The 17469-nt window shown below is 34.6% G+C and overlaps 1 protein-coding gene across 6 annotated transcripts in view; it reads left to right on the forward strand.

Moving 5' to 3' along the window:
* The window catches only part of ULK4 (unc-51 like kinase 4), a 168798-nt gene that overhangs the window by 134861 nt on the left and 16468 nt on the right, over window positions 1–17469 (forward strand). For 5 of the 6 annotated variants that reach the window (XM_039336096.1, XM_039336092.1, XM_039336093.1 and 2 more), the window contains exons 33-35: window positions 1852–2018; window positions 2678–2776; window positions 8906–9091. In XM_039336096.1, the coding sequence (XP_039192030.1) occupies window positions 1852–2018; window positions 2678–2776; window positions 8906–9091 (452 nt within the window). The remainder of the gene's footprint in view (window positions 1–1851; window positions 2019–2677; window positions 2777–8905; window positions 9092–17469) is intronic. The other variant, XM_039336097.1, reaches the window with a different exon arrangement.

Consider the following 17469-nt stretch of genomic DNA (forward strand, 5'->3'; position numbering starts at 1 on the left):
TTCACCCACCTTTTTGACCTTTCATAAAAAATCTCGAGCTGGCTCTGCCAGCTGACCTGGGGCCCCAATGGGGGTACACTCTTTTGGAAGTGGCTATTGTAGTATTAGAAAAGATCCCATTTCTCTCTGTGTACCTCATGTTCACTTCCGTCCCTTTCTTTAACAATACTTATTACTGTTGTTAATTTTTGCATTATTATTTTAATATGTAGTAGTTTTAATGTTTGTGAGCCACCCAGAATTGTCTCTGAACAAGATAGGCAGTATAAAACAATGACAGTGAAAATACCTCTGTTTAATCCTTGATGGTTTGGAAGTGAACCTTTAATCAAGGAAAGTATAACAATTAAAAATTCAATTTGCATATTAAATATCTTTATATGTTCCATTGAAGGTCCTGAGTCCTTCATCAGTTTGTTCTATCAGAACTTTAATATAACATATTTAATAAAAAGCAAAGCAAATGTGTTTTGGCTTAGGAAAATATTTATTTTAAAAATTTTATTAATTCTTAAATATTTTACACATATGTAAAAGCCCTAGGAGTCTTAAAAGATATTATTAAAAGGAGGTAGGGAGATGCACATTTTAATTTTATTAATATTTAAGATATAGGTGAAATGGTAGAGGGAATGCTTATCAGATTTACAAATAACAAATTTGTTAGGATAGCTAGAAAAAATAATAAAATTCAACACAATCATGAAAAGTTAGAAAAATGAGCTAAAAGTAACAATGAAATGTAATAGAAGGAAATGCAAAGTTCTTCATTTGGGCAACAAAAAAGAAGTACATAGATACATTAACAGGATACTTGGCTTGATAAAAATCTTTGTGAAAAAATATTTTAGTAATAGTTCATTTGAAACTGAAGGAGGCTGCAAAAATGGAAAATGCCATTATAGATTGCATCTACATAGTTGCCAAATCACAGGACGTAAAATATTCTGCAAATTGAATATTATGTCCAGTTCTGGATTTTACACTTTAAGAAGGATTCAGACATCCAAAATAGATTCAAAGAAGAACAGCAAATACATTTTTATATTTCACAATCATAATCAGTGAAACAGAAACTATGTCTAAGAATGAATTTGAAAGAACTAGGAATGTTTAGTAAAGCTGCCATACCAGCTTTTCAAATACTGGAAATAATGTCAAAAAGAAATACTGAAGTCCAAATTTGTTCAACATTGTTCTAGAGAACAGGATGTAGAAAGATGGTAACTTCCTAATGTAGGATCAATTCAGTAACGGAGCTATTATCCATAGATGAGGTGAGTTCTTCATTGGATGTGTCAAATTGTTCCAATTTGTATGACTTTGGTACAATGAAAGTATTTCCTTAATGTGAATGTAGCAAGTTTTTATAATAATTTAAGTTCTTATTTCTCATTTAAAATATGAATGGAAAAGCTCTAAATCATGTATTTATGTGCATAAATGTTTATATATGTGTCTTTGTGTTTATATATGGGCATGTGTTTATGTCAGCCCTCCCACAACCAGATACCAGATGAGCCACCACCATTTTTAATTGCTCAATCAATTAGAGGATCTTTCTCTGACTATTAAGCTACTGGGGCTCTTCTCTCTCTCGTCTGATTATTTCCTAGGCAGCATTTCATCCCCCAGGGTCACAACACCTTCCATTGTGTGTGTGTGTGTGTGTGTGTGTGTGTGTGTGTGTATATATATATATATATATATATATATATACATACATACATACACATACATACACATACATACATACACATACCTATATTTAATTATTTTCTAATGGCAGAGTTTGGAATATATGAATTTTCTTACACCCGTGTATATTTTGTTCTGTTCCTATCTGTTTAGGACTAGTTCATCATATATGTAATCTCCTAACGGAAACAGCAGCTACGTGCTTGGATGCTGATGATAAAAACAACATGAAGACAACCAATACTTTTATTGTTTCCTTGCTCAATATAATGCATCGTATGTTGACATATACAGCTAACATTGTTCGCTTAACACTGCAGGTATGGAGCCTGTTTTCTGGTAGAATAGACATATTTGTACAGATCTTCAATCTCCTTCCTTTGAATATTAGTAGATTCCCATGTAATAATCCAATTGGGGGGGGGAGGAAATGTCAGTAACAGTTTTTACAAGTAGGGATTCATAAATAGAGCACAAACACTCTCACTAGCAAGATGGGCACCATATAAATTTAATGAAAAAATAATATTTTGCATTAAAATATAATTTGTATTTTTATGGCTTAAATCATATGCATCCCTAATAACTATACTTGATTGTCATACAAACGTTTTTATGTAAAAATGGAAAATAGTATTGGTTGAAAAATTAACACAGTAAATTAAATAAATTAAATTAAATAAATTAAATAATGTAATTAAATAATTAAATTAAATAATTAAATTAAATAAATTAATTATTTAACATTTTTTTCTCTGTGAAATTCATTTCATAAGCTTAATTTTCATCTTAATCATTAAGTACTATAGCATGTAAAAATGCTAGTTTGATGTGGATAGATGTAAAATGAGATCTGCTTTCTAACTATGCTTCCAGTTTAGAAGTTCTGCGAGGTTAGGTTATTTTAATCATGAAAGGGTAGATAGGTTATAATTTCAGTATTTTCTGCCTAAATTCCTTTATATTTTCTCTTATTAAGGCACAGAAATCTGGCACTGGAGGGGACACCGAAACTGCTGAAGATCTTCTCCTTATCAATAAATCTCTGACTGACTTGTTTGGTTTGCTTATTCAGCTGGTAAGAGATATCTTTTTTTGTATATCTGTTAGAAAGATGTTTTATTTGACTAGGTAATTTAGCTATCCCCAAAGTTATTGACAGTTGTTAAGTCTGGGATGTTATGTGGCAGATGCCTGCCATTTGAATTCTAAATTTCCAGAGCAGTTTAGCTTCTTCATTTTCTATTACTTTATCTATTTTCTGGTCACACTAGTTCATGCTTGCAGGCATATGTCATTTCTTGCAAATATTCCAATGTACCATTGTTGCTAATTTGTCATGCTGTTGCTTATTATCAGTCTGTGTGATCTTCTTGAAGCAGCTAACAGGATAGTCAACTTATTATTATTACTGGTTTATTGTACAGTCAGCCAGATGTTTAGACTGGATTTGGCAATGTTATCCATTTATTGAGTCCTTCTCAAAGATCTGGGATAGAGAGATGTTGATGTTTGGTGGGTGTTAAAGGTATTGTCATTTACTTGGAGCATAAGACAGCTGCTCCAAGTAAAGCTGTGTTTTGCAATTGAATTATTATATTATTATTTTATCCCTCCTTTTACATTTAGTCAACTCAAGAGGGCAAGCATGCTTAATACATCTGTTTTCTCTACAACATTCCTTCGTATATTTTGTTTTATACATAAATTTTAAATGAATGGGGTAATTCAAGCAAAGGAGAAGAAACGATAGAAATTATGACAGAAGAATTCTTTAGTGGTCAAAACATTGAGCTATTAACAGAAATAAGAATCAGAACTATACATATTGTTTCAGAATACCAAAGTCAGAAAAATTTTGAAGAGTGTAAACTAGAAGTCTTTCTTTCTTTCTTTCTTTCTTTCTTTCTTTCTTTCTTTCTTTCTTTCTTTCTTTCTTTCTTTCTTAATATATGTTATTGATTTTTTTAAACATACATTGCTTAATAATTGGTGAACAGTATGTTTGTCTGGATTTACATTTCTTAAACAATCACTAACAATTGATTTCTATAATCCATAATCCACATAATGGTTTTAGTTGATTTCCTCTTTTCCCCAAAATGTCCTCTTTTGCAAACATTGAGTTAATACAATTCTTGTTGTTTTGATAGATAACAATTAAATATATATATTTTCCCAATTTTCCTAAAAATAATAATCACATCAATATAATATTTCTTTTCTATCCAATCACTCTGGTTGCCTTATCATAGATCCTATTACAGTCCTTATTTAAATTTGTTTCTCCCATAAGTATTTTTACTGGTTAAGATTTTCTCAAACATTAATTACATTTAAAAATTTAAGTCTATTTTTCCCATATGAACCATCTCAGCCCTTTTACATTTCTTAAGGAATAAACAAAACAGTAAAAAAAAGAAAGGAGAGCAAGAGTAAAGAAACATAAAAAATAACATACTACTTGAAATATATATTCCCCCTAAGCTAATATATATTTGTTTCCAAGATTTCTCATTCTTTTTAACCATAATTAAAATATATTTAATCTTTAAATATTCCATTTAATACATCTAGTCCTCTAGTCCCTTAACTCTTATTCAAAACATTTTTATTCATTATAATTTTCTTAAATTCAATCACATTTAAATATCTAAAATATTGTCTTTATGTAAGCTATTTCAACTCTTTTATATTATTCATATCAAGAAATAGAATAAAGGGGAAAAAGCATACTATATTATTTAAGGGATTTATCCTTCTTAGAATGATATATCTGTTTTCTTGTCCTCAGATTTATTTTGTAGTCTTAAGGGATAAGTTGTTTTTTCCAATTCTTGTAAATTTTTTTCCACTAGGATTAAATCATGTTTCCTTGTTTTGTTAAGTTCCATCTTTAAGTCTCTATTCTCAATTTTGTATCCACTAATCTGTTTTATCTGCTCCTTCTCTGTTGTTTTCTGGGAATTTTTTTCTTGTACTTGGAAATAGATTGATTTATATTTTCAAAGTTATTTTGAATTTCTTTGTGGTTTAAAATATTGTTGATTAAATTAGTTGCAATATACTATATATCTCCTCCTGTGGAATATTTATGTTTTCTTGATATGTTCTTTCTACATGTCTCTGATCCATGATGGCCAAGAATTTCAGTTTTTCTCTTCTTTTCTTTTCTCTGCAAATAGCTTTAGAGTCCCAGTTAAATAGATATTTGTAATCCAAATAGTTCAAAAAAGATTATTATTATTTTACATTTATAATTCTCTCTTTGTCTACAGCCCAGATTATTGTCCTTTTTTGTCACAGCTGTTCTTTGTTGTTAAAGTTTTGAAGGTTACAAACACAGATTAGCTTTTCCCAGGTTTTGCCAAGCCTTATATGAAAGTCATAGTTGTCATAGTCTTCATCCACCACTAATTGTCAGCATCTATTTATTTTTCAATTTCCAAAATGAACAATTGTCTTTAGAATGAGAGTCTTAACCATTCAACAATATTAGATTTATCCAGATTTAAATTTTGAATTTCAGGTTTTATATTTATATCACTTCCACATATTTTGATCCTCCATAAAAAGATTAATTTGCTGCTTCCGTTAGTATAAGGGTGGGGCGGAAATCCCCCTCCTTCCCTTTCAGAGGTATTTTGCTTCTTGGAGATCTTTTCCAGGAAATTAAATATAAAATAGAAAAGAGAAGATCAAATTTCCCACCCAGTTTCAAACACGCTATTCACAATTGTGCTAGTTAGTGCTCTTGGACTTCAGTTGCAAGTAACTTGGGCTGGTTGCTGAAGTATGGCCAGCCTTTCTTCTTTCGGGTTAGAAGGCTTTCCCCAAGTCAAACAGAACAACTGCCGTCGTTCCAGCGTCACTGGGGCACCCTTCTTTCTTCGTCGCCTCTCCAGGGTTACTTAGACCCATTTAGGGTCCTCTGGCAGGGCGAAATTAGCCACGGGGGTGTGGAGAATGCGCAAGCCCGCGACCAGATGCTACCACGCAAAACCGGAAGTCCAAACTAGAAGTCTTTCAATCTTTCAGTCAGGTACAGGTTGATCTTAGCTGAGCTCCATCTGAGACAATATTTCTCAACCTCTGCAACTTTAAGATGACAGACTTCAATTTTTAGAATTCTCCAGCCAGCCATACTGATCTGAGAGACTTAATCTCTTCAGTGGTGTAGAAAAATCCAGTAAAGTTGAGAATGTACTGGAATACTAATAGAAAAAGCAGAGAGGGATATTTTTTCCTTCTAGCTAAGCAAGAAGGGAAAAAATATGGAGATAGTCTTATCCTTTTCTAAAACCAAATCCAGTCATGAGTAACATAAAATAAAATGAGAAGAGACTTTTCTGCTTAAGATTACAAGAGCAAGAATAAAATGTAATAAAGTAAAATATATAGAATTATAACATCTCCACAACTGTAGAAAGCTCTTCATATAAAATTGAGTTTTAGAAGGTTCTGAGAACGAGCTCGGGACCCACAGATGTAGATTATCAAATGAAGAAGAATCACTCAAACCCTGATAAAATAGATGGCCTATTCTTAAATAATTTCTAAAAAAAATTACCATCAACAGAAAAATAAAATAATACTGTTATTGAATCATTTAGTTAAAAGAATACTGTAATTAAATAATTTATTTAAAATAATAAGTACTTTTATATTTTTTTACAAGAGTATTTTTAACTGAACTAAGCAATGGCAACTGCACATCCTTTAAAAGTGCTCTCTGAAGTTTAATCAGATTATTTTGCATTTTGCTTTACATCCTTTCTGCCACATAGGTAGCCTCTTATTCTTTAAATGATTTTTTGTTTATTAAACACATTTGTAGGGCTGCCCAATTCCACACAATGACTTGGGTGGCTTACAACATTAGAATTCCACAATATAAAAACCCGTAAACTCCACCCCACCTACCTATGGACTGTCATATCAGCTACTTGTTCAGTTCCATGTCAGTGTAGAATTTCCATGCCCATTGACACAACCATGTCTTCAGGGCCTTTTGGAAACGTATCAGTATGGGGGCCCAATCCTATTTCTAGGGGAATGATATTTTAAAATGAGGGAGCCATCATAGGAAAGCCAGAAAAGAGTATAACTAGAGCACAACCCTGCTGGTCACAACTGCTTCCTGCTCCTTAAACTGGAGTCATGAATCCAGGAGAACCCCCAGAAAACACATTAGATCTGCCTGGGGCAGTACAATCCCATTCACAACCAAAAATGATAATTCTCCAAGAATCAGAGAGCTCCGATCCAGCATTAAGTTTTATCCTGTTGCTTCCCATCCAGATCTCAACAGCACCAAGGCAATGGGAAAGGGTGATATTGGCATGGCTTATCTCACCTTGACATGACAAAGCAAAAGTCTAGATTCTGATCTCTCACTCCCAATCAATACTATCTGAAAATGGCATCTGAGGAAGGAAGTGAACTAAGGCAACAAGGTGGTCCATCTTCCCAATTCCCGGGACCTTCCTAGAAGGATAGCATGGTTAATGGTATTGAAAACCATGGAGAGATTAAGTAGAGAAAGGACAATGCATTTTCCCATATAGATAAACTGTTACATCACCCAGCAAAAGTATTTTATCACATTATTTAGGACTTCATAGATTCCTTGTCAATATAATTAACTGAAAAGTTGTTTGGCTGGAAAAAAATAATATAAATTAATACAAGATGTAAGAATAACAGGAATGTATACTGTTTAGGACAGTGGTTCTCAACCTTTTTAATGCCGCGACCCCCAACCGGTCGTAAGTTGAGGACTACTCAACCGGTCGTAAGTCGAGGACTACTCAACTGGTGCAGCACCGTTTGCAGAATGGGACTTTCGGAGGGCTCAGCAGGGCAGAGACAGCCTGGACAATTCCTATTGGCTTTTGAAAGCCAACAGAATTAGACTCTATTCAAGAGAGTCTATTCTATTGGCTTTCAAAAGCCAATAGAATAAAAGGGAGAAGCACAGCTAAGGAAAAGGGGGGAAAAATGTGGACTGCGTTGTTTGGCGACCCTCGTGAAATGGTCGTTCAACCCCAAATGGGATCCTGACCCACAGGTTGAGAACCACTGGTTTAGGAAATCAATGCTAAAACAAGGATAGTAGTCAAGAAGAGAAACTAATGATTTTTTTAAGTATAAACAGAAGCATATGTACCTAATAGACATAATAGCTGATAGGGTTTATTACTTTGTAAATTTTAGAAATATTTAAATATTTTTCTGTTTTATTTGAAAGCAAATATGTTAACATCCTTAACATTTCTTTTCTTACTTTACTAATTTCCCACTATCTTTTAAAAACAATATTTGTATCTTTTAAACAAAACATGAACTCCATCATTGAACAAGAGTTCTCATTACCTTACTGTATTGCTAGCAAATATCAGACCGAAAGAAATCTGCTACTTGATAGCATTTATCAGACATCTTTAGGTATTGGGGAAAGGAAAATTTTCTGCCCATTACCTATACATCCTGGAATATTATGTTAGCTATGTTTTTAAACAGTAATAAGAAATTCACATTAGCAGGGAAAGAAAATTTAAAAACTGCTATTGTATTGAGTATTTGTATTTATACTCCTATGTATTTTAAATTTTGCTTGGCTTTATAGTATAAAGAAAAGTCATAAGATACGTGCTACTGAATTCTCCCATACCCTTAGTAATATTTTACAAAAATAAAACTTATGTACCATGTATAATAGCAATATAACTAATATTTTGCCAGTATGTTGAAGCAATTAGAAACTCATAATTGGAATAGCAGATATCTTGTCACTCTTATAAATTTCTGACAATAATCTTCTCTCTTTAAATGAAATTATATGAGATAAAAACTCTCTTTAATGGTAAAAACTCTCTATGTTTTTTATAAACATAAGATATTGTTTGCTCTTCTCCTTGATGAAGTTATCTGATATTTGTAAAAGAAAAACCGCATCCAATGCAATAGTTGCATTAAAAGCTATTTTCTGTTATTGTGCTTGTACAATAACAGAATTGTATTGTGCTTTTACAATCCTCTTTTTTTTTTCTCAGCCATGTTAATGGGTCACAGAAACCTCAAAATTGAAAGAGATCCTACATGAAACTTATCACTGTTATTTAGAAAGTTGATATTACTATCTCATTAAAAATAGAAAAACTTTGTGTTCTGGTATTTAAAAAAACCCCTTTCTCTCTTTTTAAAGCTTCCTAGTCAGGAAAATGACATCTATGAGAATGCATCACAGTGCTTGTCATTGCTAGTTCAACTCTATGGTGGGGATGCTATGGACAGCATGTCACCTGAAGACATGGATAGTTTGGCAGAAGTACTGCAGTGCAAAAAGGAAGTAAAAGATCAAAAGCTTTTGTTAAGAATCATTAAAAGATTGGTGAGTCAGTTACTGCTTTTATCTTTAAGTTATACATTTAGAATGTCAATTAACTATGGTACATAAGTGAAATAAAATATTAGAGAAAAAAACTCTACTATAATTTTATTTCATATTGTAGCAGAAAATTTACCCAAAGAAATGTCAACAAGTAGAGAAGATTCAAAAATCATTTTGTTATTTTTAAAGCTAGCCAAGAGCAAAAGCCCCAAACTTGCATTGGTCACATATACAGTACTGATAAAAGAACATCGGAACTTGCATTTACACTAATAGATGACCCCAATATAGGCTGTCCTCAACTTATGCCTATTATGATTTTTAAGTCGTGACAATCATAAAGTGGATTACCCATGTAACCAACCCAATTTTATGACTTTTTTTCCTAGTGGTTGTGAAATTAATCACCACACTTGTTAAGCAAATCTGCAGTTACCAAGCAAACAACATGATAGTTATATGAATCCATTCTTTGCTAAGGGGGTGTTTCAGCAAAATTGTAAATCATAAATATGTGACCATGGGACACTGCAAATGGCCATAAATGTTGGCTAGTTTTGCTGAGCATCGAAATGCAGTCACATGGATAGGTTTTTCCCTGGAGAAGCTTAGACTTACATGAACCAGTGACACTACCCTCTAGCAGGCCTTTTAACGGCCAAACATGACCCAGGACTTAAAAAAATAGTTACAATATATGGAATCTAAATTATTATAATAGCATGTCCTCAACTGTGAATGGAGGAAGGTGACATGAAGTAGATTAATAACAGAGAAATACATATTTTGCTCTTAATTGAAATGCCTACCACATTGTCTATGCTCTCATCAAAATACTACATAACAAAATCCTGTCAAATCCTGTCAAATTCATTATCATTGGCTTTATTTTGATTAGATGTACACTTGTATAGTGCAATTATAACAATAAACATTGTGTCCATTTTACCAGCATTAGTAAAATTACAATCAAATAATATCATCGGTGGTAAAATATTTATTAAGTACATATATACTCTAAGGATTATGAACAACAAAATAGGGACACATAGATGATTCCTGGATTACAATATAAGTTTCCCAGACATTTAAGAAAGCATCTTCTATTCAAAAAGTGTAAAAATTTATACAATTTTAACAATAATGTGGAGTATCAGTTGGATTCAAACTATTCTGAGTTCAGAGGACTTGGCAAAGGAAAAACTGGAGAAAATTGAAGCCCCAGTATCTTAAACTAACATGAAGTCTGACCTAAATCTAGATCAGTGGTTCTCAACATTTTTAATGCTGCGACCCCCAACCGGTCGTAAGTTGAGGACTATCCAACTGGTCGTAAGTCAAGGACTTTCCCTGCCTGGGAGCGCTGCGCATGCGTGGTGCTGTCCCCTGCGCCAGCCGAGGCGTAGCTGGCAAGTGGCAGAGGATGGCGCAGGCCGACCACCAGCTGGGCTACCAGCTGGCCCAGCCCAAGGGAGGTAAGGCAATCGCTGGGCCTCACGTGCACCAGCAACCCTCTTGCACCTGCTGGCCTCCCACCTCCCACCCCTGGCCCTCTTTTACTTACATTTTTAGTAGTTGCTCAGCAGGGAGGGGTGGAAACTTCCAGACAGCTCGCCTTCGCTGTAGACAACTTGCAGCACCGTTTGTAGAATGGGACTTTTGGCGGGCTCAGCAAGGCAGAGACAGCCTGGAAAATTCCTATTGGCTTTTGAAAGCCAATAGAATTAGACTCTATTCAAGAGAGTCTATTCTATTGGCTTTCAAAAGCCAATAGAATAAAAGGGAGTAGCACAGTTAAGGAAGGGGGGGGGGAAATGGCGGACTGCGTTGTTTGGTGACCCCCGTGAAATGGTCGTTCGACCCCAAATGGGGTCGCGACCCACAGGTTGAGAACTGCTGATCTAGATGAAAGTCTAGATCCAAACCAGTGTTTTATTTTTAGGATTTTTGTAAAGATATATCATTTCTCCATCACTAAACACACCTAATCTTTAACTGATCTGTGAACCTAGTCTCGGTATTTCAGACACTTGAAAGTACTTCTATCAGGTTAGAAATAATCTTTCATATTAAAGAGCAGTTATATAGAAAATGAGCATCAACATCAATCAAATTTGGCTAAGAGTTCTATTTTTTAAGGCATTAGCTTCATATTTAATATTTGTTTTACTTTCTGGCAAATCATGAGACATGTGAAAACAAAATCTAAAATTACTATTTCAAAAAAACCCTTTGTGATCAAGGCTTGAGGCTTATCTGAGTTTATTGAAAAATTGAATGGCAAGAGGAAAAGTTTTATCATGTCAGAGATACAGCTAAAGTCAAGTATATAAAGGATTGTTTAAAATGTTCCTCCCATCTTTCAGGTACATCAAGTTATTAATGAAAATACCATTTCTGTCATCTCTACATGATTGATTTAGAGCCAGTTCTGAATCACAGTTATCTTTGGTACATTGGATAATGTAGTTTGGGCTCTGTGAATAATCTATAACCGTGCTATTTTCCGAGTCTCAAGAGAGATGATAAAAGCCTAGAATCAACGATCTAAGAGATCACTGATGGAATGCTTTTACTTGCACATTGTATTCATGTCACAAGGCTATTTACTGTGTAAAATATCCTTGGAAGCTTCTGAAGGGCACAGCGTTAAACACATTAACATAATAACTAAAATCACTAGCTGTACAACAACACACGAGGATATATTTAAATGCATCTACACAAAACATATTCTAATATATCCAAACTTTTATATGAATTATTAATTATAATGCATATTCTGAGATGTTCCATATTATAAATGAATTACAAATAAAATAAAGAGTTTACTATTACTATAAACTATACTTCTTGGGAATCTTCAAATAAACAGGACTTTGATGAGTGTACGGCATATATTTTTTTATATCTTTTTTCATTCAGTCAGTCAGCCAGTCAGTGAGATGTAACTACTTACATTCCTTTGTCCCAAAGGTGCTTTTTAAAGAGGCAACTGGACTTACTTTCTTTTTCTTTAAAGATGTTTCGCTTCTCATCCAAGCAGCTTCTTCAGTTCTGAGTTTGGTCTTTAATTCTAGACATTACACTGTCTGTAATAGTAGCTATATTGATCCACAAAGAAGAAAAACAATAGAATGGATAATGAAAATGCCATAAGGCAAGCCTACCTTCAAGGAACATAAATATCATTACCCTGAAATTATTTTTACACCATATATGGAAGGTTTGCATCTGTGCTAACATTGGAATGCATATCTGAACAATTTTATTGTTTTGGACTTCTATAACTGATGCAATCTATTTTGGCCAAAGTCAGTGTTTCATACTATATTTTCTTTATCCTTTCTGCTTGAAAAATAATCAGTTGACAGAAAGAGATCTTGCTGCTTAGTATTAACTTATTACATCAATTTTAGTGATCTGTTCAGAATGCAAACATAGTTTGATTCAACTCCCTATGTCCCAATGTTTATTCATTGTACAGCAGTCCAAAAGATAATAAATATAATTTAGAATCTAGAATCTTTCAAAGTCAAATATCATTGGTTATAAGACAGCAACGATCAGGCTACATACATACATCCTGCTTTAGAGACCAGCATTTTATAGTGGGAAACATGATTCAGTTATAGGAGATAAACAAGAATAGGTCAACCAAATATTATTCAAATGCTGGAGTTTCAAGATTTTGGTTGAGAAATTGCAAGAAAAATCCACAGCAACTGAAGTACAAAAATAACTCGGGCTTCAAGCCATGACAGGAAAATGTCCATGTCCTCAGCAATTTCAGCTTTTTTGCTGAAGAGAAGTGACAGCACCATAACTGTTAAAATAAAAATATAACTCTCCTCCAGAAATCTAGAAAAAAATAGCATGACCTTTATTCAGTGTTCATGTTTGGTACTGACAGCAGGATCAATTTTAGCTTTGAGACTGAATTTTTATTTCACATACTTCACCTGCTGTTAATGTTCACCTAACCCAGGGATAGGCAACCTTGGCTCTTTTATGACTCGTGGACTTCAACTCCCAGAATTCCTGAGCCAGCCTGGCTCAGGAATTCTGGGAGTTGAAGTCCACGAGTCATAAAAGAGCCAAAGTTGCCTACCCCTGACCTAACCTCTTACATTCTTGGTCCCTTTAGGATGACCTGAGTATAGTGCTAAAATACTTCCATCCTGAGGCTATAAAATCATGCCCAATTTAAATTTGCATCTATAAAAATGTATTTCTCTTTCTGTGTGCATATAAATAGAATCTATTTTCTCACAGCATACAGTAGTAAATTTGCAACTTTTTCCTGTAGCACAATAGTATGTGCTTCATATTATACTGTAAAATTGCATCAAATATTTGTTTGTTATATATATGATTTAAAGACATATGGAAAACTAGCACAAATAATCTTGTTATTCCTTCCATTTTTATAATGTCTGAAGAGAAGTTTTATAGGAGTTTTTACTCTTAATTAATTAAAATATCATAAAATATTATATCTTAAACTTATGCAATATATTTTACTTTTCTCAAAAACAAAGAGTGCAATATAATGATTAAAACATTGGATAAAAAACAGAAAAAACATATTCAAATTAGGTTTTGGTGTAATGAAATTCTGCTGAGTAATTACACAGTGTTATGAATGGGCAGAAGCAAAACTGATTTTTCTAGGACTTGGAAAAAACAAAATCTGAAAAGATCCTGGAAGATTTTACATTTTGACTTTCTCCCTTATCCCCCAATATGTACCAATACAACATCTCCTCCTGTACAATGGAGGGAAACTAATCAAGGAGAGAAACAACCTAGAACTAACGAAAAAATTTCTAACATTGACAACAATTAACCAGAGGAATGACTTGCCTTCAGAAGTTGTAGGTGCTTTGAAATAGAGACCGGACAGCCACTTATGTGAAATTGTATACGTTTTCCTGTAAAGGTGGTCCTCAACATATAACTGTAATGAAGCCTGCTGTAACATAGAACAATTTGGTCATGTGACAGATCCAATTTTACAACCTTTTTTGTGTTGGCCATTAAACAAATATGTGATTGTATAGTTTTATCAAAAACTGAAAGTCAAAACTTTGAAACCGGATTATAAATTCCCTTTTTCAGGTCGGTCATAACTTGGAATGATTGCAAGTTGAAGGGAATAGTATTTTTCCAATTTCTCAATATTAATCTCTTTTCACATGCCTGATGTAATAAAAATTCCTCAAAAACTATCAATTCCATGATTTTGGAATATAATTCAAAATATTATTATATTTCTTTAAAACTTTATTCATAAATCCACTTAAGTATATTAGACTATTACTCAAAAAGGAGTCAATAATGGGTGAGACCAAATCATACGACTTATTACTGAATTGTCCTCAAATTTCTTAAATTGACAACAACAAATCTATAGCGTCAATTGCAATAAACATGCAATAAACCTGGAATAAAAACCTTTGGGTAAATTAATTTCAGCCTGAATTCTAAAAAAATTTAGCATTTTAAAAATTATATCCACTGAAATTCCAGTTTCATATATTCTCCCTAAATTTAAATACCAATAACATTAAAGATATTTTTAATTTTTTGATAAAGAAATGAAGTTGATTTAATTTCAGGTAAGACTTTAGGGTTTTTTTGGGGAGGGAAGGTACTAAAGTACCTCTTGATAGTAAACTATCAAAAATACTTGAATTGATTATATTGTCACTGTTATATATTAAACAAATAAAATTCAATCTGAATTTGAAATTGCTTAAAATAATTGTTACAAAACAACTGCTTTAAAATAACTATTCCACATTCTGCTTAAGGCAGGGGTGTCAAACTCAATTTCATTGAGGGCCGCATCAGCATCGTGGTTGCCATTGGGTAGGTGTGGCTGGCATGGGTGTGGCTTACTGGGTGGGTGTGGCTGGCATGGGCGTGGCTTGCTGGGTAGGCGTGGCCAGCTTGGTGTCACTCACATCGGGCACCTGTGAGGGCCTGGGCAGGACTGGGGCACATCCGAGGGTGGGGAAATGTTGGTGGGACCAGGGCCAGCATCAGGACATGGTCCACTGAAGGAGCCTCACTGAGCCTCAGGTTGTGTATGGGGCTCCTGGACAATGGCATGGACTGCCCAGAGCCCTGGGCAGAGGACGTCAAGCGCCCAGCCTGGCCCTTGAGCTCCCATAGCACCAGGACCCTGCTGAGCCTAGCCGCACTTCCCCGAGGGGAGCCCAGCTCCACTTACCTCCTCCTCAATGCTGCTGCTGCTGTGCTCACTCTCCTTGGCCAGATTGCTCATGGTGGGTGCAGGAGGACAAAGTGCCTGGGTCAGAGGGAGGTCCACTCCCTCTCCATGCAAGGAAACCTGGCTTTGTAACCAAAGCATCCTCAGTAATAGGATGGGAGACCACCAGGGGATGGCAAAAGGGCAACAGGACTGCTGGTGGCCAAGTGCTAAGGCAGGATTTCCCTCAGACCCTCTCTCCCTCCCTCTTATTCCAATCTCCTTCCTTCCTACCTCCCTCCCTCTCTCCCTCCTTTCTTTCTTTCTTCCTTTCCTTCCTTCCTTCTCTTTCTTTCTTCTTTCCTTCCTTACTTCCTCCCTCCCCTTCTTCCCTGCCTCCCTCCTTTTCATTCCCATCTCTTTCCTTCCTTCCCTCACTTTCTTCCTGTTTCCCTCTCCTCCTTCCCTTCCTCTCTGTGCCCAGGAAGGGACAAAGGGAAGGGGAGAGGTTGGCAGCACTTATTTCAAAGAATAAGAATTGGAAGAGACCTTTGAGGTCTTTAGTCCAAGCTCCTGCTCAAGCAGGAGACCTATACCATTCCAGACAATGGAATATCCAGTCTCTATTTGAAAGCCTCCAGTGATGGAGCATCCACAACTTCTGAAGGTAAGCCTTTTCACTGGTTAGTTCTTTTCACAAGTCCTTAGTTCTAGGCTGGTTTTCTTCTTGATTAGTTTCCATCTATTATTTGCCTTCTGATGCTTTGGAAAATAGGTTGATCCCTTCTTCTCTGTGGCAACTCATCAGATATTAGAACACTGCTATCATGTCATCACCTCTAGTCCTTTTCACTAAGCTAGACATACCCAATTTCCACAAACATTTGTCATACGTTTTAGTCTCCAGCCCCCTAATCATCTATGTTTACCATCCATTTAGACCAGATGGTTCCCCAGGTTTGGTTTATAGATCAGTGGCCACAAGCAGAGCCTTCTCAGAAACAGCACCCCCATTATAGAACTTTCTCCCAAGGAAAGTTATTTTCGGGGTAGGTCTTATTTTCAGTGAAACACAGTACTATTTTGATACTCATAAGAAAAACAATATTCATCCTAACATACAGCATATTTATTTCCCAGATTTACTTGTTGCGTTAGTCTTATAAAATGATCTTCTGTTGTTTCTGCTTAAATGCCTTTTTTTCAAAGCTGAATAAGTTTGTGTTATATCTAAACACTAAATGAATCCTCAGTAATTATTCATGTATTCCATCTCCCACCACCAGATGTTCTTGAAAATATAGGTTTTATTGTGCCTACTTGATAATTATCCTTGTAACTTCTATGCTGTTTAGATTGTTAATTAACTTTTCTGCCTTATAAATAACGAGCAATTTTGTGAGTAAATGGGCATTTGTTGACAATCAATAAATGTTAAAGAAATGAAAGAAATAAAAATAGGTATATTGTACATTTATAAAACTAAGGGGAAGAATAAGCATATGTGTAGGAGGAATTTAAATCCAGATGTCACCATCTGTTAGGAACTGGTCCAAATATGAGACCTTTCACTATCAACCTCCTCTCTGCCAGATGAGGGTAAGGACAAAGTAATCCCAAGCACTATCCATTTTTACCAACATTGCCTGCCTATAGAATTATTTCAAGAGAGCTAACTTTGTGCTATTGAATTCCTTTCTCATTGAGAAGGGCAAAATATGGTCAAAGCTTGTAGTAGCTTGACTTTAAGCTATTTGAAGTTGGGAGTGCCTTCAAGTAAAAGCTCCATGCAAACATGCTACAACTGATACTTAACCTGCCTCTTTTGGGGATAGCAGGTAGCTGCTTAAATCCTCAGATATACAACTTTCCAGGTATTTCTGAGAGATTTGAGGATGGGGTGGGAAAGTATAAGACTTCAAAATGGGTCTTCATTTATAGCCCTCTGGGCCAGATGCTTTAAAAATTAATATGTGTCAATAAGAATATGTGTAACTATGGATTCATTATGATTATAATGATTATATATCTTTGATTATATATTCAACTAAAAAGATCAGAGAGATGCTTGCTTTATGTTTTAATCAATGTTAAGTGCATATTCAAAATTGAGAACATGGAGCAGGCACTGAGGTCAAATATCAATCGCAGGTACAAAGCA

The sequence above is a fragment of the Crotalus tigris genome, unplaced genomic scaffold (genome assembly GCF_016545835.1).
Source record: "Crotalus tigris isolate CLP2741 ecotype Arizona unplaced genomic scaffold, ASM1654583v1 scf7180000017666.27876245, whole genome shotgun sequence".
Classification (NCBI taxonomy): Eukaryota; Metazoa; Chordata; class Lepidosauria; order Squamata; family Viperidae; genus Crotalus; species Crotalus tigris.